At 42.6% G+C, this 20,749-nt stretch overlaps 1 protein-coding gene across 1 annotated transcript in view; it reads left to right on the plus strand.

The window, feature by feature from the left end:
• Positions 1-3,154: 3,154 nt before the first annotated feature.
• Positions 3,155-20,749, plus strand: part of ERp44 (Endoplasmic reticulum protein 44) — a 41,381-nt gene continuing 23,786 nt past the window's right edge. Inside the window, exons 1-7 of the mRNA XM_084590783.1 lie at positions 3,155-3,333; positions 5,719-5,794; positions 5,891-6,000; positions 7,000-7,045; positions 7,526-7,710; positions 12,247-12,362; positions 20,285-20,348. Of these exons, the coding sequence (XP_084446909.1) occupies positions 3,277-3,333; positions 5,719-5,794; positions 5,891-6,000; positions 7,000-7,045; positions 7,526-7,710; positions 12,247-12,362; positions 20,285-20,348 (654 nt within the window). The 5' untranslated portion in view covers positions 3,155-3,276. The remainder of the gene's footprint in view (positions 3,334-5,718; positions 5,795-5,890; positions 6,001-6,999; positions 7,046-7,525; positions 7,711-12,246; positions 12,363-20,284; positions 20,349-20,749) is intronic.

The raw sequence follows: 20,749 nt of genomic DNA on the forward strand, positions 1-20,749 counted from the left end.
TTTTATTTCCTCTTACTGTCCACTCGCTGTCCCTTCAATGCCGCCTAAGCTCAAGTGCCTCCGTGCTCGATGGCAGATGCCGCGGATGGCAAAAATAGTTTGCACCCTTTCTGTGATTTATTAAATAACCCCATACAGCAGCCTCGCCTTCGAATTTAGCAAACGTCACGGGACAGCACAAAGCATAGAACAGCACACGAACGCTACAAGTCGCAACCAAGGTGGTAGCAACGCAAAGCTCCGCTCCTGAAATTATGGTATCGCAGCGCTTTCAGACAAGGACAAAGAACTAGGGACACACACAACTGCGCTGATGTGTGTGTCCCTAGTCCTTTGTCCTTGTCTGCCAGCGCTGCGATACCATAATGTTTGATAACCACCACCAACTAGCCCAGCAGTATACCCTACATAAGCTCCTGAAATGTTTCATACAGTTCCAGTGATGATTGCAAACGTTCTCCCAGTACTGTCGAAAGAATGAAGATATTAAACATTTCATAATTAGGGATCTCTACTATGGCAACACCACCTAGACTAAGAGAAGGCCAGCGCAAGTCCCCCTTTCCACTAGTCCAACGTCACGACAGTGAGATCTGGGGATAGATCGGCGGCGCCGAGCGCAAGAGTACGCAAGCAAGGCGATCTGAAACGACTCGGCCTTAGTGTGCGTGCTTTCAGCCTGTGTTTGCTGCGTTCCTAATCCGTGCTGCATAGAGCAAGGTATCTACAATGTCTGGGTGTTGTGTGCTAAACTGTCGCTCTAACTACGCCAATGGATCCAAAGCGCAAGTGTACAAGTTTCCGTCGGACTCGGCTCAAAATGCAGCGTGGACAAAGGCTGTGCCGTGGAAAAACTTATTACCGAAAAAGTGCACTGTGGTAAGAAAGCGTTCTTGTTTGCTTCCTAATACTCGTGCTGCTATTCACCACTATTGATTTAGCGCAGTGTATTAAAGCGTAGGCGTGCCAATATCGAGCCCAAAATTTGGACAGCACAGCTACTAATAATCGTGTAGCATTAGCCCTGTTTTGAATGCGGAACAAAATTGTTTTGGCACCTAAATTATTTTCCTATGGAAACAATGTTATTTCGCCAGTGGACACGTGATTGTAGTTGCCGTAGTAAATGTTTGGTTTAAAGCCGAGTTAGCTGCTCGCTGCGTTAATATACTCAAGGCAATCGCTGATCCCAGCTTAAGCAGTTTTTTTATATATATTTACGTTACAGCTTTGTGACCAGCACTTGCGTCAAAGCGACCTCGTATTCCCGACAAGCTACACCGAGTGTCGTCAAGGTTACCGTTCTAAGTAATATCTCTGCCAACCGTCCTCTTCTTTATCTATCCATCTAACAATAAATGTGCTCTCAGATAAATTTTGTGCCTGTCTTAATGTTTATTCAAGTAACTCTGAATGAAGGTGAAAATTTCTTCATTTCTGCCAATAAAACAAATGCGAGGTGGATAGTGTCAAACTTCTCAATACTTCAAACGGCTGGCAATATTAGATAACATAGGTAACACAAGAATAACCCTCATCATCGCTAGCACTAAAAAATTCAAGAAGTAGCTCCAGAGCAGCGTTGAATAGAAAAAAAAAAAAAAAACGCGACTGCGTAGGATGAAGCCGACTTTCAGTATGATCTCACTACGATGACGTCACATAAGCTTGCACAGGCCTTATAGCAGTCTAGGTGGTGTTGGTCTCTGTACTGAAGTAGGAACAGAAATAGACAGAACCGCACAAATTATACAAATAAATCACTGTATGTTGTTGAAAACCTTTTATTTCCACCGAGAAGAAGCTCCATTTCGGACTCCCCGGCACGCAGGCCTGATGGAGCCTTACTCAGGAGCCTCGCGAACTAAGGTCTGGTGAAGATATATTGTTGCTTCACGGCCTCAGCCGCCAGGCGGATGGCTTGCTGCTGCTGGGCGGGGTCCTCGCTTCGCAGCAGGGTCTCCCAGGCGTCTCTATCTATATTTTCTTTAGCTCCTGGGCTGTTGTTACATTCCCAAATAATATGATCTAGAGTGCCCCATCTCCCACATGTTATGCAATGTAGATCCTTTTCATCTTTTGAAATTGTTGCATATACCCAAAAGGGACTAATATGATTGCCCCCTTGTAGCCTCCTCCATGCAATTGCCTCCCCGTTTCCGAGGGAACGGTCTGGCGGCGGATAGACCCTTCTGCTTAGTTTATAGTGCTCTGTAACCTCTTTATACGAGATTAGGCTATCTTTTATATCCATGCAAGAGGGCTGCTCGGCAGCCGCCCGGTGATAGAGAGCTCGGGCAAACTCGTGAGCAGCCTCATTCCCTGCGATGGATTCATGTGCTGGTATCCATATAATTTCCACGTTGCGCTCAAGCGGCCTCGATTCGAGGACTCGTTTAGCTTCTTCTGATATTCTTCCCTTCCCAAAATTTCTGACCGCATTTTTGCTATCGCATAGTATGAATTTAGCCTTGGTACCGACACAAGCGAGCGCTACTGCCAATTCCTCCGCCGCGTTGGCGTCTCTCGTGCGGCTTGAAGCCGATACTACAGGTGCTCCTGTTCCGTCGACTACTGCGGATACGGCTGCTCCTTGCCGTCCACATGCAGCATCTACGTAGGCCACTTGTTCTGCTGGTTGTTCTTTTCTCGTAGGCTCTGGCTCTATGCCCGCGCCTCTCTTTGTTATATTCGGGGTGCATATTTTTTGGCATAGGCGGGACGCGTATCCTGGCTCTTATCTCTTCCGGGATATCCACTGTCTTATGAGCAGTGTATCCCGGTTTGATGTCTATCCATTCTAATAAATCACTGTAGAATCTCGCGCCATTTCGTTATGTAGCCTCGGTCACAGTAGCCTCTGTTCTCGTCTGCTACAAAAACTATCCTAAAAAATGCATAAAATTTTTTAAAAATAATAAGCCTAATTTGAAAAACGTATTTATTTTACTTTTTTACTTTGATTTTAATTTTTTTGCCAAAAAAATGAAAATTGAAGCCAACAATTTTTGCAACTTTTTTAGCATTGATGTAGTAAATATGCTTATCTGATTATATGAAACAATTTTTTTGCTAAAAAAAAATATATTCCATGTTATTTCGTCAACTTCGTTGTTACTGTTTTTATTTATTTTTTCTGCATTTAGATTGAGTTTGAGAGTATATTCTCATTTCTCACACGTACCGTCGTTCGTCACTTCATGGCAATGTAACAGTGGCTGTTGAGGTGTACTTTTAACTTATAAGCATTCGTACGTAGTATCCTTGTCATGAAAAATGCGTTGTAACGTTGTGACCGTATTTAACAGCCTTCTAGGCGTTGTTTTGTTCTTGGTGAGTACCATTTCATTTAACAGGTGTGCTTTTCCGGGCGTATTTTCTGGTTGAGTAATCTTCTGCGTTATTGTGACTGCTATTCTCAATTTCGCCTTGCCTGTGCCACAGATGTACACGTGTTACTTGCCTTGGAATGTCTGTCGAGACGCCGCCTTGATCTTTCTAAAATTATTTTAAGGCGGACGAGTGTAAAATGCCGGTACACGTTGCACCTGTGTACACGACGATCGCAGACGTGTTGCTGGCCCTTTCATTCTCTTGACTGATGAACTGTGTTTGCCAGGATCTGTTTCCGCCAACAGTCGTTTTGCGATTGCCGTGTTTGTTTGTGATTAGCCTTGTATGCGCCTTCGTAGTTCACGAAATTAACACTTTCAGGGGCACCGGTCGCGAAGCACAGCTATCATTAGCTTGGCTGGGGCCCCTTTGCCGCATCAACCGGCCGTATTTATTCTAATTGGAAGGCAAACAGGCACAGGTCGTTTCTTTCCCGCGTGCACCGCCACGTACGATGTCGTTCTGTAAATCGGAGGCAGTGAATTGACGTCTTGATTGGGCTTCATTGCGCTCTTCTGGTGAAAGTCTGACCGCGACACTTTTTTTTTCTTATTCATGCGATGCAGCGGAAAGTGGTTCGACAACTTTGGCGCGTTTAGAAAAAGAGAGGAAACGACTTGACGCTATAAGCGGCGCACTGAAAACAACACAACGAAGCTGACTGCTATATTGATGCTTATGCAGTTGCGCCGAAACGTTGGTTTCGCTCAACTGCACATTTTTCGAGCACCCTTTTAACAAGCTTATTAACTTGTATCATTGAAAACTGGCATTTGCTGTGCTCTGCTGGAAGCAAATCTTTATTTATTTATTTAAATAAATAAAGATACAAGGGAAACAAAAACTGACAGTTTGTCAGCCCATTTGTGCCAGTGATGGATGTCTTCCTTCAGTTTGTGGCTGGCACTTCAGGTTAACACTGGCTAGTTTTCCATACTGCCAATGTATCATGCTGTGTCTTTATTTTCTTGAAATTGAAGAGCTATTATTGGACAGCGGCAACATAAAACTTAGTGCTGGGCCTCCTTGAAGCACAGCTGGAAGCGACGTGTGCACAGGTGTTGATTAGGCATCCACCAATGCAAGACATATGCGTCTGCTGACGTTGCAAACTCCCACGTGTATGTGCTGCTTAGAATTATTAACTTTATGCAGTCTTTATTACGTGATTGCACATGTCTTGCTGAAGGTGACCGGGATTATTACACTTGTCAGCATTTGTGTAAATTTTCATTGGTATGCAAGCATACTTGCTTAGTGAAATTAAAAGATCAATGGTGCCTTGATTTTTCTTTAGTACAACCAGTAATAGATAGCAGAGTCATTTATCCTAAAAAAAAAAAAAAAATGTATACTTAGAAATGAAACAAGAGGCGGTTTATCCAGCACCTTGCTCTTGATGGCAGCTGATGTCTGTCGAAAGTTCACTCAGGGGCCTTCCTTCCGCTAGGAATGGTGCTGTATGAAGCCTTTCAGCTGATTTTAGTTGGAAAATGAGTCTTGTGATAAACAGACTCGTGAAGTTGGCACATGCTGTTGAGACACGATAACCGCATTACGTAGCCTTGTGGACTGCAGGCCGCTTGTTTCAGATCTTTGGTTTAGATCAATATCTAGAGCTGAAATAATATGAAAGCACATTGACACAAAACCATTATGAGGTGTACAACAGCTGCAAACATCATGTGCCATGATAGCATATTTATGTAGCACATTCATTTGTACCTTCATTTGCTGAAGTTTATTTGTCTATTTAAGTCAGTTTGTGGTCAGACACGCATTGGGATTTGTTGTTTTGTATAACAAGACGGTGTCTTAGTAATTGGGATTCTGACATGACCAGCATTTTGAGTAGTCATCTTTGGCTCACAGATGTAAAACTCAGTCATTTAGCTATTTTCTCTGTCATGCCTAATAGCAACCTGTTTAGCTGTGAAAAAAATATGCATTGGCGGATCTATAAGAAAGCAGAAGGGGAAGGTGGCAGGTTCCTCTCCCCCTTCACATTCATGTGAGAAATACGCATAGGAAAACAGTTCTGAACACTATTTCTTTTTTTTTTTTTTATGGCAAATGTTTAAGAATAATTTGGATACCCTCCTCCAAGGCTAACCTATAAATCCACTCCTGATTTAAATCACAGCAGTTTTTTTAATGGCACTTTAAGGTGCAAGTTATTAACAGTAATTCAGAGCTAGCGGAAAATGTCGGTACTTTTTAGTTTTGTATGCCTTCATAGCTTACAACTCTGCTTTCGAGGCTCCTCATCACCGGTTCTGCACCTCAACTACATGGTTCAGTGTTTTGTTCGTTTTGCTGTTTCAGTTCCTTTCAAGAGCAAGACATGCCTTGGCCGGAAGTGTGGTAGATCTAACCTCTTCTAATTTTGATGACCACGTTGGTATGCTTATCAAATATTTCGGCTTTGTCTATTTATTTTTAAAATCTCTCCTGTATATCACAAAATATTTCACCTTTATGCATTGTTCCATTTCAGGAAAGCATGAGCTAGTGTTTCTTAATTTTTATGCTGACTGGTGCCGATTCAGTCAGATATTAGCTCCAGTTTTTGAAGAAGCAGCAAAGAGTGTCCACGAAGTAACCAAGGTTTGTTTATGTTCTGATTGCTTTATTTCTTTGGCCAAAAGTACTAGATAATAGGAAGGGCAAGCTTTGAATATCATGGATGTTAGTGACAGCTGGAGGTGGCCAAAGTGTAGTTGATGATCCTGGTGTACGAGTTATGTCATTTGCAGTTTTATTACCACTGCTTATGGCATTACGTTTGAAGATTGAGGGGCCACATGCTGAGATAAGTTTTGTAAAATAATTTTTGTTTTTCACCATGGTGCGTGTAACAGTGGAGGGTAGTTAAGGAACACCAATGGGCACACTACAGGCCTGTCAGTCTTTGGAATGAAATGGCCGAGTCATTCACTGAATATCCTGCAGTAGCACTTTCCTTTCATGTGGAGGACTGCTGAAATTAGTTTCATATTACAAATGACATTACCTTTCTTCAGAAATATGAAAGAGTCGAGTGTTGGAAACAATGGCTACATGTTGTGTTTTCGTCAGAAATTGAGTGGGAATGAATCTTTCTTAACATCTGCTCCTACTATGGAAGGGTAGAAACATATGGCTGGCAATATAGATTGTAAGTTTTTGGTTGCCTCTCCATCCCCTTAGAGCACACTCTTGGGTTCCACATTACTTAAGCTAACTGGAATTGAATCTCCATGAATTCTGTGTTCTCATTAGCCTATGGTGAACAAGCCAGTGTACATTCTCATTGTTCAGGCGGTGATTATCTTACCCTGGAGTGATGTCATCAGTTCTACAATAGACATGCTATATTACTGCAGTGCTGGGGGCGTGATTTAGGAAGCCATTGCTGGTACTTCATTTTTCTTGCAGCGAGCTGAACGGCTAAGAGCTTTAGTTATCGTATTTAAGATACAAGGCTTTTAACTAATTCTGAAATGAATGGCTGTTTGGGGCATGCATTCCTTGCCCAGTTTCTAGCAGAATCTGCATCAATATGATTTTTAGTATCAGGAACTGTGTTGTTCATTTCCATGTATCGCTGCTTTCTATTCCTTTCAGGAACCCAATAAAGTGCTTTTTGGGAAAGTGGATTGTGACAGGGAAAGTATGTGTGACTGTTATCATATTCAACACTAGTGCATTTGTGTTATCTTTATCAATGCATTTTTAAGCCATTATTGAATGCCATGTTGCATCCATATTATTGTTGGGCCTCATTTACGTGAATTAATCGCCCATCTTGTCTGACATTGGCAGTGTTGTTAAATTGTTGGCCCTTATTTACGTCAACTAATTGACCATCTTGTCTGACATTGGCAGTGTTGTTAATGATAATGCTGAATTTTTCAAGCATTCGTACATTCACGGTCACGTTGATAATCAGAAGTCATGCGTTTTAGTATGCATGTACAACAACTCTAGTGTTCTTAAATAATCGAAAACTTGTGTGTTACTGTTTAGCATTTCATGAAGCATGAGTATGCTTCTTGCTGTGCTTACTCTTTTTAGTGCTTGAGACAGGCTTAATATGGATTAATTTAAGTTGTATCACAGCAGGAAATGTCTCTGAAATCTTGTCTTGCAGCGTCCATTGCAGCAAAGCACCGCATTACAAAGTATCCCACACTGAAACTTGTGCGAAATGGCATGGTCATGAAACGAGAGTACAGGGGGCAGCGTTCTGCTGAGGCCATGAAGAATTACATACTTGAAATGCTGAAGGATCAAGTTGTGGAAGTACCGCATGAAGCAGAAGCAGAGCATGTGGAGGTGAGGCCTGCTCCTTGTTACATTTTTCTCTTGCTCTTTTTTTTTATTTCATAGCATTTTCTTTTGGTGTCTTTTGTTACCTAAATTCAAAGGCTCTTATTAGTTCTAAAAATGCTGGAATACTGCTCCTTTAGCGATCAAATCTACATCAACATTGGAGTGTTCAACTGGCTGAATTTATACGGAAGTCCTGCGCCATACCCTGGAATATTGTAATTCTGTAATATTGTGATTAAGTCTAGCTGTTGTGAGCAAAAGCAAACTGCTCATCAGCTAGTACAGTCATTAAAAAAAATGTACAGACCACAACTAGGGCACCAAGTGTGCAGTACAATCCCTTTGAAACCCTGAAAAATGAAACATGTTCATTTTTGCTTTTCATATGGCTTAGGGAGCTTTGTGTCTGCATTCTTGTAGATTTGGTTCACTATGCTATAAGACTATAGGCACCTAATTGTAGTTGCATTCTTTCTTTGTAATAATTCACAAGACATTGTATACATATATCGCCATTCGCATAGGATTGCTAAATTATTGATAATTAGTGGCTTGCGAATATTTAAATTTTTTAATATGAATCAAATGTGAATATCGGAAAAAAATGCCTTCGAATGCTGACTACCCGATCATAGGAAAAAATGGGAAATTAAAGAATAGGAACGCTGACTTATTTCAGAATTCACATGGTGTTTGCAAATAAAATTAAGCTAGAATTGTATGGGAGGATATACACTACTGCCAAATTCAGCATAAATTTTATCCAGGATTTTGTACTCGCCAGTTTTTTTTCAACAGAAAAAACCCACATAAAACCGGGTGGAGCTGTTATATCGCTGCTGAATACAGTAAACTCCCGTTAATTCGGCCTTCATGGGACCAGGAAAAGATATCCCAATTAACTAAAATTTTTTATTATCAAATGAGCCTGAAAAACTTGCCAAAAACCGTTTGCATCACAGGAATTCTATCACATGAACAGCTGTGTTCTTCCCTGGTTTCGTCAGCTGCTTTGTTCTGCGCACGCTGTCAGGAAGGGAAGGCCCTCTTCACAAAAAGGAAAGCCCCTCTTCACAGCACGGCCCTGTTGCGTTTTTAAGATGCTTCACTGCACAACCCACATGATAAACATTGCGGTGAAGCACGCAGTGCAGAGAAACTGCGGTAAAGTTGAATATTTTCAGTGTACCTATTTGGTAATTATCGAATATTCGGAAACTTTGAATAGTAGTTTCTGAATACGAATACGAATCAAATAACTAACGTATTCAATTCTTATTTGAAATTTAAAATATTTGCACACCCCTATTGATAATTGAATTTCTTCTCTCATTCAGAGCTCAGCACACAAAAACTGCAGAATAACCACTGATGTGTCATTTTGTTGTTATGCCAGCTCTTGGGACAAGTTGTAGTGAAAAGTCGTTAAAGCAAATCGAAACAGCATGGGAGAAGAAATTCAGTCGTGAACTATTTAAGGGTCAATCCCACATGGTGATTCTTATGCATTAAAGTTTAGAACATTATTATAAAGAAGAAAACTTGCAGGGAAATCTTTGGTGTCTATGCTCCTTCCGGTCCCAGTGATTTGCAACTGAAATTCAAAATGGACAGGGTGGGATCATGGTGAACTCTTTTGTTGCTTTTGAAAGCTGTGGCACAGAAAAAACTAAATTTATTGCTGTAGTTGTATAAAATTTACAAAATTGTTTCATGCTTGGTGAGAAGCTGCTGTGAGAAGGTGGCAGCTTCTCCACTGTGCAGTCATAGGACGGCTTATGTGTGTATTTCATTGTGTGGTCATGGGGTTGTTTCCCAAAAATGATTTTTTACTTAACCTGTCTTAATCACTTATCTTGGGCTGTGCATAATAAATGAATGTTATTATTTTTCCTTTTTCTACTGTTCAAAGGTGCATTTGTTAATTGCATATAGAAAATGGGCAGCTTTTAAAGGCGTACACATGAGGACTGATTGGCCACGATAAAACAGTTTGAGCATAATCTGTTTCAGTTCTGCCAATCATGCTCATGAAGGGAGGTCAGTCAACAACTTGTGTTGGGACATGATTGGTTTAGGTTTTTGAAACAAACTGCCTTACGACTGGCTATGAAGCCAGCTAGTTCAGGCTCACTGTACTTTACATTAATAACGTCCTAGAAGCATTTGCAAGAAATCTGATCTAAGTGCAAGCAGTTGGAAACAGAAGGGGGGGGGGGGGGGGGGGGCTCAGTGCCCCCTTTGGAGAAATGTTGGGGTTTCCCCTTCCTGTTTTAGAGTCTCTGCAGTACCCCCAGAAGCCCTGCTTCACGTTGCATTTATTTATTTTAAGCCACAGTGTAACACATGACCTCGTCTGAGTTGAATATCGCTTCGGTTAAGGTTAGGAAATAGAAACGAAATTACTCTGCATCCATCTAGCCACAGCCATCCTGGTTAGCTTAGTTAGTGACTTCCGGACAGGCCATGATCCCAGGTTTGAAACCCAGAATAGGAGGAATTGTTCTTTAACTATGAAGCTGTATAACATTCCTTTGTAGCAGTATGGCTGTGTTTGGGCAGAGGCTAATGAATAATTACTACTTTATTTCAAATGTTCTCCATTGCAAGGTGATGACATTCTGCAAAAAAAAAAAAAAAAAAAAATGCAGCCTGCTAAATCTATTTTCTTAATGGTTTTCGCTATAACAAGAATTTGATATCTAGACATTGTTTAAGGTGAAAGCTTTTATATTCTCATGAGTGTGGATGGGATTTCTGTGTGTCACATCGTCATTGTAGAGAAATTAACCAATTGATGGTTAAAAGAATGGTTGTATGTGGTAGACGGTGGAAAAATGTCTTTGAGCAAAATTTTATTGATATGGAGTAATTAGTTAATTACAGCCCAAAAAAGAAAGTCTGTATGATGTCAAAATAGCTTGGACGTCGATATAGTGTGCAGTCGTCAGAGCAGCTACGGACATGGAAATTGCGCAGAATACATAAAAATTTTGCAAAGGAACGTGAAAAAAACGTTGCAAAGCTTTAATGTGAGGCCTCGTTACAATACCGAACACAGTATGTCGAGTAAAAGAGGAAAGAATAGTGAAAGAGAAAAGAGCAAAAACTACACAAAAAGAAAACAACCAAAAGAGAAAAAAAAAAGGAGTAAAAAAGAAAAAAAAACAGGGATCAAAGAAAAAGGAAAAGAAGAGAAAAAAAATATGAGTGAAAAGTGGCAAATGAGTGCTAAGGGCCTCATGGGAGGCTTTTTCTTCTTACTGCACTTAAAGGTCCACTGTCCACCTTCCGGTCAAAAATATTTTCTTCCTCGGTGACTGTGAGACTTCGCCCCCAGAACGCAAGACCGGAAAATGTTTTTGAAAAGAGTAACTAATAACACAGTTACAGCCACCGCAATCACCCAATTCCGTCGTGTTTCTCTCCATCCGTTCCCTCGCAAAGGTTTTTCACTCTCCTGCCCGGTCGTCTAGCCTCCACAAGACAAATTCCCCTTCCTCCACTGGTTTGGCGGAAGGTGGGGCGTGGCACTCCGCGTGCGCGAAAAAAAAGAAAAAAAAACGGGCGAGGGAGCGTGCGCCGTTGGATTCAGTCCGGCAGTGCCAAGGGAAAAGCGCGCAGCAAGCGGTAGACACCCATCCTTCACCCTCAGGCAGCGAGACGGACCAATGGATGTCATTCTCGACAAATACGTTACAGCTGCGGCTCGACGGGCCAGCGCAGGGAACGGGGAAGCTGGCTTCCCGAAGGAGAGCATGAGAGCGCTTTGATTTGTATTTTCGTCATTTTGCGGCGCGCATGTCACTGTAGCAGTGTCACTGTCACTATAACACTGGGCTCCTTCGCTTAAAAGGTCCTTCCCTGGACAGTGGCCCTTTAAGAGAGATCAAAGTGCCTCCAACAAATTTTTGAGCGCTTGTATTCAGAATATGTATTGTGAACCAGATTGCTTCATGCACAAACCACGACCTTCAGAGGTCACACTGACCAAAAAGGCAATTGTGTATTTTGTATTTTGAAATGCAAACACTGAAAATAACTGCAGCCCTGTGTGAACCAAATCAAGATCTTTCAAATTTGATTAAGCTTAGAAAAATGGTCCTGAAGCGTTGGTCATTTTGTACCTTTGCCATTGCTTTATTAGAAGTAAAATTCTGCATAGATGGCCTGAGTTTCATAATGCCACTAATAATATGTGCCTCTACAAGAGAGCTGAATTCATCGAAAAGTCGACTCCTGGCCTCTAGGGTAATATGAAGAGCATATTAGTTGAATATGCTAGTAATTGCTATATATGATATAGACTTGTCGAGCTAATTTTTTGAAGAATGCTTAAGTTTGCCTGGTTAAAATTGTATATAGCCTTACTTGAATGATCTGCACATTAAACAGGGTTTATGTGTACTGTATGTTTGGAAAGATTAGCTGATGTCAGTATTTGACGTTCTTCTGGCAATCGGAATAGCAATGGGAAAGCCCTAGATACAGTTGAGAGCTACACTTTCGCAGTATCAGAGTTTCTTGTGCTTGTTTCAGGAAAAGAAAGCAGCTCTGCTTGGCTATTTCGCTGGCAAGGATACTGAAGCGTACACAACATTCCGCCGGGTGGCATCGGATTTGCGAGACGACTGCAACTTCTACTTTGTGTCCAGGTGTGGTATCTTTTGCTAGTTTTTCTAGTAGTCTGTTAGTCTGTTGTTGTTTGAGTTCACAATAATGCTGCATCAGAAGCAGACTTCTGTGTAAATTCTTTTTTGGGATGGGTACTAAAAATTCTGAGGTTCTTGTCATTGATCTTTTGACCTCTCCGAGTTGTTTAACTTGGCACACCAGGATAACCTAGATCGGCTCGCACACTGATGTCATTTTTCCTATTATTTTGGAGCGGCAAGATGTGGAAGGGTGTAGAGCAGGCATAGAATTTTATTTTGCAAGTTATTTTGCTATCGCAAAGCAGAGAGTGCAAAAATTAAACAAGTTGTGAGAGCAACGGTGAATCCTGTATTTTTTTTTTCTTGCAGCATGAAACATTAAAGGACGGGGGGGGGTAGTGCACGGAAGTAACTCCAAAACGAGGGTGGGAAAGCATCAGCTCGTGGGGCATATGTAGATGTCCCTTTTCAATGCCTGGCGTGGGGGAAGTTTAAAAGGCCCCCCTCGCTGCTAACCAAAACTTTCAGCGGCATGGCTTGCAGCCCTGTAGGGCTAGTTTATTGCTCCTGCTCCACCAGTGTATCCACCAAGGTGCCATCATCCGCCACATGCATCTTTTGGGTCAGAGATGGGCAGTAATATGTCATATCAAGGGCTTTGAAAAGTATGCCTGCTGAGCCCGTAACTTGAGCACCTTGGTCAGCAAATTGGAAGGAGTGCATGCATTGAAACCCCTACACGCAAGAGGGGGTGGGCACCACCTCACGAGAAGGGAAGGGCACAAGCGTCAGGCAAGTGCAGATGTGATACAGTCAAATCTCGTTACCACGAACACCACATTAACAAATTTTTCAAATTAATAAACTTTTCAAAAATCTCAAACAGGTTTCCTATGTTTTCAATGTAAAAATATTTCAGAATTACGAATTTTAATATAGCGTATATTGCAGACTAACATACTTTTTTTTTTCTTCTATTATCTAGGAACATCAGTATTACGAATTCCGCCGAAATTAACATCTCTACAACTCTCGCGTGAAACAGAAACCACTGTTTCTGTGTGAGTTGTAGCTATCATCATCAGCATATTTAGTGCCAGTTCCTAGCGCCACCACAAAGCTGTGGTTTAATATGCAGTAGCCAGCAAGTCTAGCTGGCCTAGCTGCCTGCCTCTTTTCATTGTGTTGTTTGTCGTTTGCAGGTCAGTGATTCGTGCCATTCTTGCATGCGAGAAGGTGTTTATTTTTGTCGCGGATTATCTTATTGCAAAGTTTGTGCGTGATCTGACGATGATTGCAGCCAGCGAAGATGCCAAGAAGATAAGAGAGCAGCTTTCGCTGCAAGAAATTTGTGCAGGGAAAAAGCGAATTGGCCTCTGCAGACAGCTAGCATTGCCCCATCAACCGCCGCAATCATTTTGAAAGACCGAGAAGATTTTCAAACTTCAGGGAACACTGAAGATGAGCTCACATCGTACTGATTTTGTGCATGGACAAAAAGTCCGTACTTTCAATGCTTAATTGATTCGGTGCAATCGCGCACCCGATGAGGTGTTGCATAAAGTGAAAGGTGTATGTGCTGTAGGAGTGTAATGTGTGTGGTCATGTGTGCAGCATGTGGCAGAAGAAAATAGCCGATTTTTTCAAATAAATGAGCTTTGACTTTAGTGCAACATTTTCATCTGAGATTTTGCTTGTCTATACACATGCCTACTGCCAAATTACGCCATTTTCATACCTAGATTTGACCATTGGCTAATAACCGCATAATTTTTTATTACAATATTTCAAAATAGCGAACGATTTCTTGCGGTCCCGCTGGATTCGTTATATGAAAATTTGACTGTACAATGAAAATGCACAGTCTTAATGAGTTGTTTACGCTGACTTCAAGTGTCTAATAAGTTTTCTGGTAGGTCAGTTATTTTTAAAAATATTCTTTGTTTACAGAAACAATAGAGAAAAAAACCACTAAACAGAGAACTACCGTATACACGCGTGTAATGGCCACACTTTTTTTTCCGAGATTGGGGTGAAAATCGGGGTGCGGCGATTATATGAGAAAAAAGGCAGCGAAAAAAATGATTTGCGGTGGTACCTGCCTTTATTATTGTCAAAAAAACTCCTCGTCCTCCTCCGCTAAACTCGTCGGGATTTCAGGCTCGTCCAGTGTCCAAAACACGCTTTCATGCGCAACATCTCAGTCGAAACAGCAAAGCCATTGCGCCGCGTCTCCGTCACATACTCGAGAAGTGAGTCTTCAACTTCCGGAAACATGCTCTGCTTCCCTCGGAAAGCGCGCCTCTGAACATTTGTTTTCCTGAGGGCATCTTCTTGGGAGCACCATCGCCGTACACATTTTTCGTCAACGCCGAACTTTCGTCCAGCCGCTCTTTTTCCTTCTTCTTTCGCGTAGTGAATCACTTTCAGCTTAAAGTGAGCGGTATAACTAAAGTATTTTTCCAACGAGGAAAAAGAAAATCTTCAGCTCATGAGCGCAGAACAAATTGGGGCAGTGATGCGTTCCGATTGCAAGATCGCACGTGATATGCTTCGGGCGATCGAGGAAATGGCTGTAAAACGGAGGAGCGAACAGACTTGGATTGGATTGGATTGCATTTGCTGGCCTCACCCTTTGTAACGAGCGGGCATCGCTGCGGCTAGGAGCGCGCCCCCTTTGTAACGGAGGTGGTGGCCGCTGCCCTCATGCTCGACTTTTTTTTTCCTCAAATATTTTGTTCTTAAAGGTCCCCTGAAAGGGGTCACAAAGAAGGGTAAACAACGCCATAACACTGATAGTTATTGAACCACCCATCATTCTCCCGCAAAAATTTTCCCTCTCAACTCGTACGCCGAAGGGAGCCATAAAAAAACAAAGAATACAAGCAAGTTCAAAGCTCCGCCCAGACATACGTCACTTCGATGAACTTCCGGTTGCCGCGCGCACGCTCGCTGGCGTACTCGCGCGCTCGCGCCAACCCGTCCTCGCTCGCACACGCCTGAGGAGTTCGCCAGTTCGCGCAGCGACGGTTAGTGTAACCGCGAACCCGTGGTTATCCTATGTTACACGGCGGACCTAACCATGGTTGTACCACTAACCGCGGTTACCGCAAACCGAGCTTGACGACCTCGGTTTGCGTCGTTAACCGAGGTTATGACTGCGTCTGTTGACACTCGTCGGCGCCCGAGTGCGCGAAATGTATGAGCGGTTCTGCTTCACAAAGTTATTCATTTGCCCACTGTATCACGTTTAAAGATCGATGTATAGATTATGGTGCCGCCCGACGTCTTCGATTACGGCCGACAGTGCAGCGACTGCGTCTGAAGCCTTGCCTTGCCTACGGTATCGTTTGAACGGCTTGTTGCTGAGCAGAACGTCAAAAAATATGCGGCCTTAGCTATGAAAGTACACGAGTTTGCAACGCTTGCAGCACGGGATGCCGCGAGTAGGCTGAGGTACGTTACACAATTACCGCGGGGGGTGGAACGTGCAAGTGCGGCGAACGACGGCGCCGTGCGTGACCGTCCCTAGTCGTCGCTAGGCCTAAATTGTTTCGCTTCGAAGCCGCGGCGGTCGACGCTTTGGAACATGATCAACGCTGCCGTAAATCGCCTACTTATGAAACTGCCTTATAGTGATTCCTATCCTGCCATAGTAAAATAGTTATAGGATTAACTCTGCCGACGCAATAATCTCGGAGCTAGTACAAGCAGATCGGTTCAGCCGAAATGCACCAGCGGCAGCTGGCTTGAGCAGAAACTAGCTTGTATCACGGCTGTCGCTCTTACCAGCAATTTGCTGCTGGTCAGCGATCCTCACGAGGGCTTCATACTTGATATTCGGCTCAGTATTCCAGACGGCAACAAATTTTAGCACGCTTTATTTCGGACATCGGTGCTAACGATCCGCCGTGTCGTTCGCGAACGGTATGCGGGAGGAGGGGCCACAGCGGCGGTGTTTACGGCGGTTGAGGAGGTGCTGCCATCGTGCGGTGCTTGACCGTGCTGTTGACGCCTTGTCAGACGACACTCCAATACTCCTGAAACCACGTTATATAAATAAGATATTTGTAAAGGCAGCTTCGTTCTGCCAATCCCTGCGTCGCTTCGGTTGTTGCACTTAATGGGCAATGGCCACCTAACCGATAAGGGCGGCGAGCTGTGTAACAGCCCGCACAGAGTTCGAGCAGCGCACGAGCAGACGACTTTCGCAGCTACCGGAAGTGTGTCCGTGACGTCATGGTTGCAGTGACCGCAGCGAATGGCAGCTTCTAGCAAGCCTTGCCAGTCAACTGACCCGTGACGTCACGGGTCAAGGAAATAGTTACATGCGACACCGCCAAGCGACATTCACTCTGCCCGCGAATTTCAAAAAACGCTGTTTTTAAAAATTAATAATAAATCGCTGGCTTTGTTTCAAGGAGTTGTACTTTGCGTTAATGCTCAAAAGGATGTGTTCTACACACTGAACATGTTTATCAGTGGCTTCTTGGGGGCCGTTTCCGTGGACCTTTAATTCTTATTGGTGATTCTACTTCTAACCTTACACTTCATTTTGGCCTTCACTTGATTTTTGGGCCCCACCTGGCGGCAGTAACCACAAAACGTTCCGTATTTCTTGCACCGCACAGTAGACGGCACTGCTCAACTTCCTGAAACTCATGGTGCGGCTTTTACTCGGGAAATTTTTAAAGATTTTTTTCCCAATTTTCTTTCTAAAGTTCGGGGTGCGGCCATTACACGCGTGTATACGGTATTATTAACATATGGCTATATAGTATACAGTATAAGAAATGAGTAGGAAACTGCTTTTTTGATTAGTCATTTTGCAACTTGTTGAAGTTCAAAGTTGGGAATAGCGATTTTTGAGGTATTTAAGTTAGTACGAAAAAAATTTAGTTTAGTCGCTCCGCAGCATGCTGCTATAAACGTTATTCCTTTATCTGCTCTAGATGTGAAGATATCCTTCTTGTAAACTAGCAAACCGTCAATAATTTGTGTTTTGAAAAAATGAGAAAAAAATTAACAGAAATAGAATTTATTCAGCTCATTTGCACCTTATAAAGTGGAATTAATGACCCAGGGAGTGAATAAATTAGTTGGTATGTAGGAGATGGGCTGGGGGATTTCTAAATGTCACATCGTTTTTTTTTATTTTTTTTTTATTTTTGTGACGTTCGGTCCATCAAGCGCCCTGTTTCCTCTTAAGAGGGGAAGAACTCAGGCTGGACGCAGGTAGCAGCAAGAGAAGGAAGCAACTTTATTTACTCTTGTTTACATTGCAGCTAGCGGTTAAATGTGGTGATTGTTGACTCGCAAGGCGGTTGGCCTCCTTTCTAGAGAGCCAACACACTTCCTGAATTCAGCACGTTGCTTTCACTGCTGCTGTCACTCAGTACTGGCCCGCAGCAGGTGTTTTTAAGGCGAAAGCCTTTAGAGGACGATTGACACCAAATTTTGGTGGCATTTTTCTTCTTGTTAATGATGTGTAAGTCATTCTTGTATATCGATCCGCACGCAGTTTTCGCCTACGACTGCCAAATAATTTATAATTGAATTTTGTTTTCTCATCAAGTTTTTGTTTCGACAGCCAGGAGATGGCGGTGATGTCACAATCATGTCCTGATGCGCGGCACGAAAAAACGGCGATATAATCGCTCATTCTTCACTTGTAGTGATTTCTGTTTTTGAGGCAGGCTGGCTTTATCATTGTAGTGAATTTAAATGACACAGCAATGATTATTTTGCTGTATTTTCATCCCTCGCGTGACCTAGACTTGACTGTGATGTCACAGCCATCGTGCGGGTGTTGAAACCGAAGCAGGTGAGAAAAGAAATTCGATTATAAATTATTCAGCAGTCGTAGGCGAATGTGACGTGGTGATCCGTGTACAGTAATGTTCTAGGCATGCTTACAAATGATAAAACACGAACTCAAAAATTAGGTGTCTATAGTCCTCGCGGCCACGGTCATGTTTGTCTGTCTGTAAAACTTTCGTTGAGTGGAAACTAATAAAGGTAGGAAAAAAAGATCTGTTGCGTCAGATACAGGAGGAAAAAATTAACCTAGAAGCCAAGTTTGATGAGTGTAGAGTAACTAGTTAATTAATTATAGTCAAGAATGTCAAAATTGCGTCGAAATAGTGCGGACGTCGATGTAGCCATGGGAACGATGTGATGTCACATTCACCAGATGTTGTCTCCGGCCATGTCTAATAACCGGAACTGACGCCACGATGTCATGTACGACCATGACGTTACGACTGGTCATGATGTCACCAGGCGATTCACGCATGTTACGAACGAAGCTGACCCCGCCGAGCGTCGGATCCAGGCGACCGTGTGGCACATTTCATTTGGCGCTTCCTGGAACACTGCACCACACAGCATACAGAAGCAGATGGAGTACAGCAGGCGTCAGTGGCGTTTCAAATTGGTTTATAGGAAAGAAAAAAGGCAGTATCTGCCACAATTATCCGTGGACACCTTAACCGTGCCAAAAGGAAAAGGAAAAAGGTGGGAGTGAAAAAAAGAGAGAAAAAGGTACCGTAGTGGAGGGCTTCGGACAGCAACAGAAGCCTTTGCCTCATCGCACTTTAGTTTTCCAAAATCGCCGTTAAAATGTGTTTTTTTTTTTTTCCCCAAGAAAGTAGAAGATTGTACAGGCGCCACTGTAGCTCAGTTGCTAGAGTACCATACACGAACTTTGAAGGTCATAGGTTCAGATTCCAGCAGTAGCTTGTGGTTGTTTTTAAATATGCTTTCGAATTACCATATTTACCTGATTTTAAGCACTCCGTTTGTTTCATGATTGTGATGCTTAAAGTTGGGGGAGTACTGAGATTCGAAAAATGTCTTAACACCCCTCCACTGCTTTCTTTTTGTGGCGATATGGCGATATTTCAATAAGATGGCCTCAATAAATAATTTATTTGGCAAACAAACTTGACAAACATCTTCCTCAAACGTGGTTACAGTTTGCCCGAACTTCAAGCTGGAGGCAGCCCTCTACATACTCCTTCTGACGTCCGTTATGGCTCTCAAACCTCTGATAGCAAAACAAGCAAAGCATGCCATGATGCATATGAAACCCCCTGAGCACTGCTACTGCTACATAGATAGCTTTTGGCCAGTTTTCGGCATTTTGTGTCTCCATCTGTCATGTGTTGTTGGAATATAGCAACACATGAAACCGCAGATCATCTCGCGGATGCCGTGCTTCTAGAGTCGCTAGAAATAGTGCCACCTCGGGACTATGACAACTCTGGCTCGATGACAGACTGAGCAGGTGCGCCCTTGCTTGCAAAAAAGGGTGTGCTTAGGTTTGTGAAAATATGGCATCTTTCAACTATAAAACAATTGAAGTACCAATTTCCCATCAGCACTTCAAATAATAGAAATAAAAGAAACATTTACCTGTATGTTCCTTGCTTTTGCTGATAACTTCCTTGATATGTATTATCATTTGTCATGTCTGCTGTGCATTGTACCGTTCTACTAGACATAGGGACAACATTTTCTACCCCTTTACGTTCAGTGCTCAGTGTGGGCTTATTTTTGCTTCAGAAAGAGGTACTTAAATTACTCTGTAGCCCTCTACTACGGCTCCTCTTTCTCTCTATCTGCTTTCACTACCACCTTCCTCCCTTTCCTTACGGCGCGGTTCAGGTACCCACAGAAACAAGTGTGACAGATACTGCGCCTTCCCCTTCCTGTGAACCAATTATTATATATATGTGTTGAGATATGTTGGTAGTATTACTACCTGGATTTGTGTAAACTTTATCTGCTGGTACCAATTCTGCGAGTACTTTGCGACTAGTGCTGCATGACTTTTTCTTTTTTGTATTTTTGTCTTAAGGGGCTTATATTTTTTTTTTCAACAGCAGCTAACAAAAAAAAAAAACATATTTTCATTGCAGGCCTGCAGGAAATGCCAATGTCACGACACCAGATATGATACACTTTAAACCACCTCGATCGAAGGTAAGATACCACTGCTGCTAATTTGGAAAATATTGTTGGACCCTTTGCCCAACTGTGCATTGATTGATATGAGCACTTACCTGGTGATGGTTTTTGTGGTCAAAGCAGTGGGGTTTAGTGGCCAAGGCTGACATTATGTATGTAGATGTTAATGATTAGATGAAGAATTATTTACAGTTAACTACAGTCAGTTCCGGATGCATCGAACTCAAAGGCAATTGTAGAATAGCTTTATACAGTAAAATCTTAATTCGACCACCTTCAATTTGGAAAATCAGTGTTGGCTTCCTCGCATTGTAGCTCCGGATTGTGGAAAATGGTGCTGCCTGACAAAAGGCTACATGCCATGTTACTCGTGTCATGCAGTTTTACGCAGTCTTCACGTGGCTAGAGCAGTCAGC

Source organism: Amblyomma maculatum, chromosome 1 (genome assembly GCF_055883805.1).
Source record: "Amblyomma maculatum isolate TAMU_Amacu chromosome 1, ASM5588380v1, whole genome shotgun sequence".
Classification (NCBI taxonomy): domain Eukaryota; kingdom Metazoa; phylum Arthropoda; class Arachnida; order Ixodida; family Ixodidae; genus Amblyomma; species Amblyomma maculatum.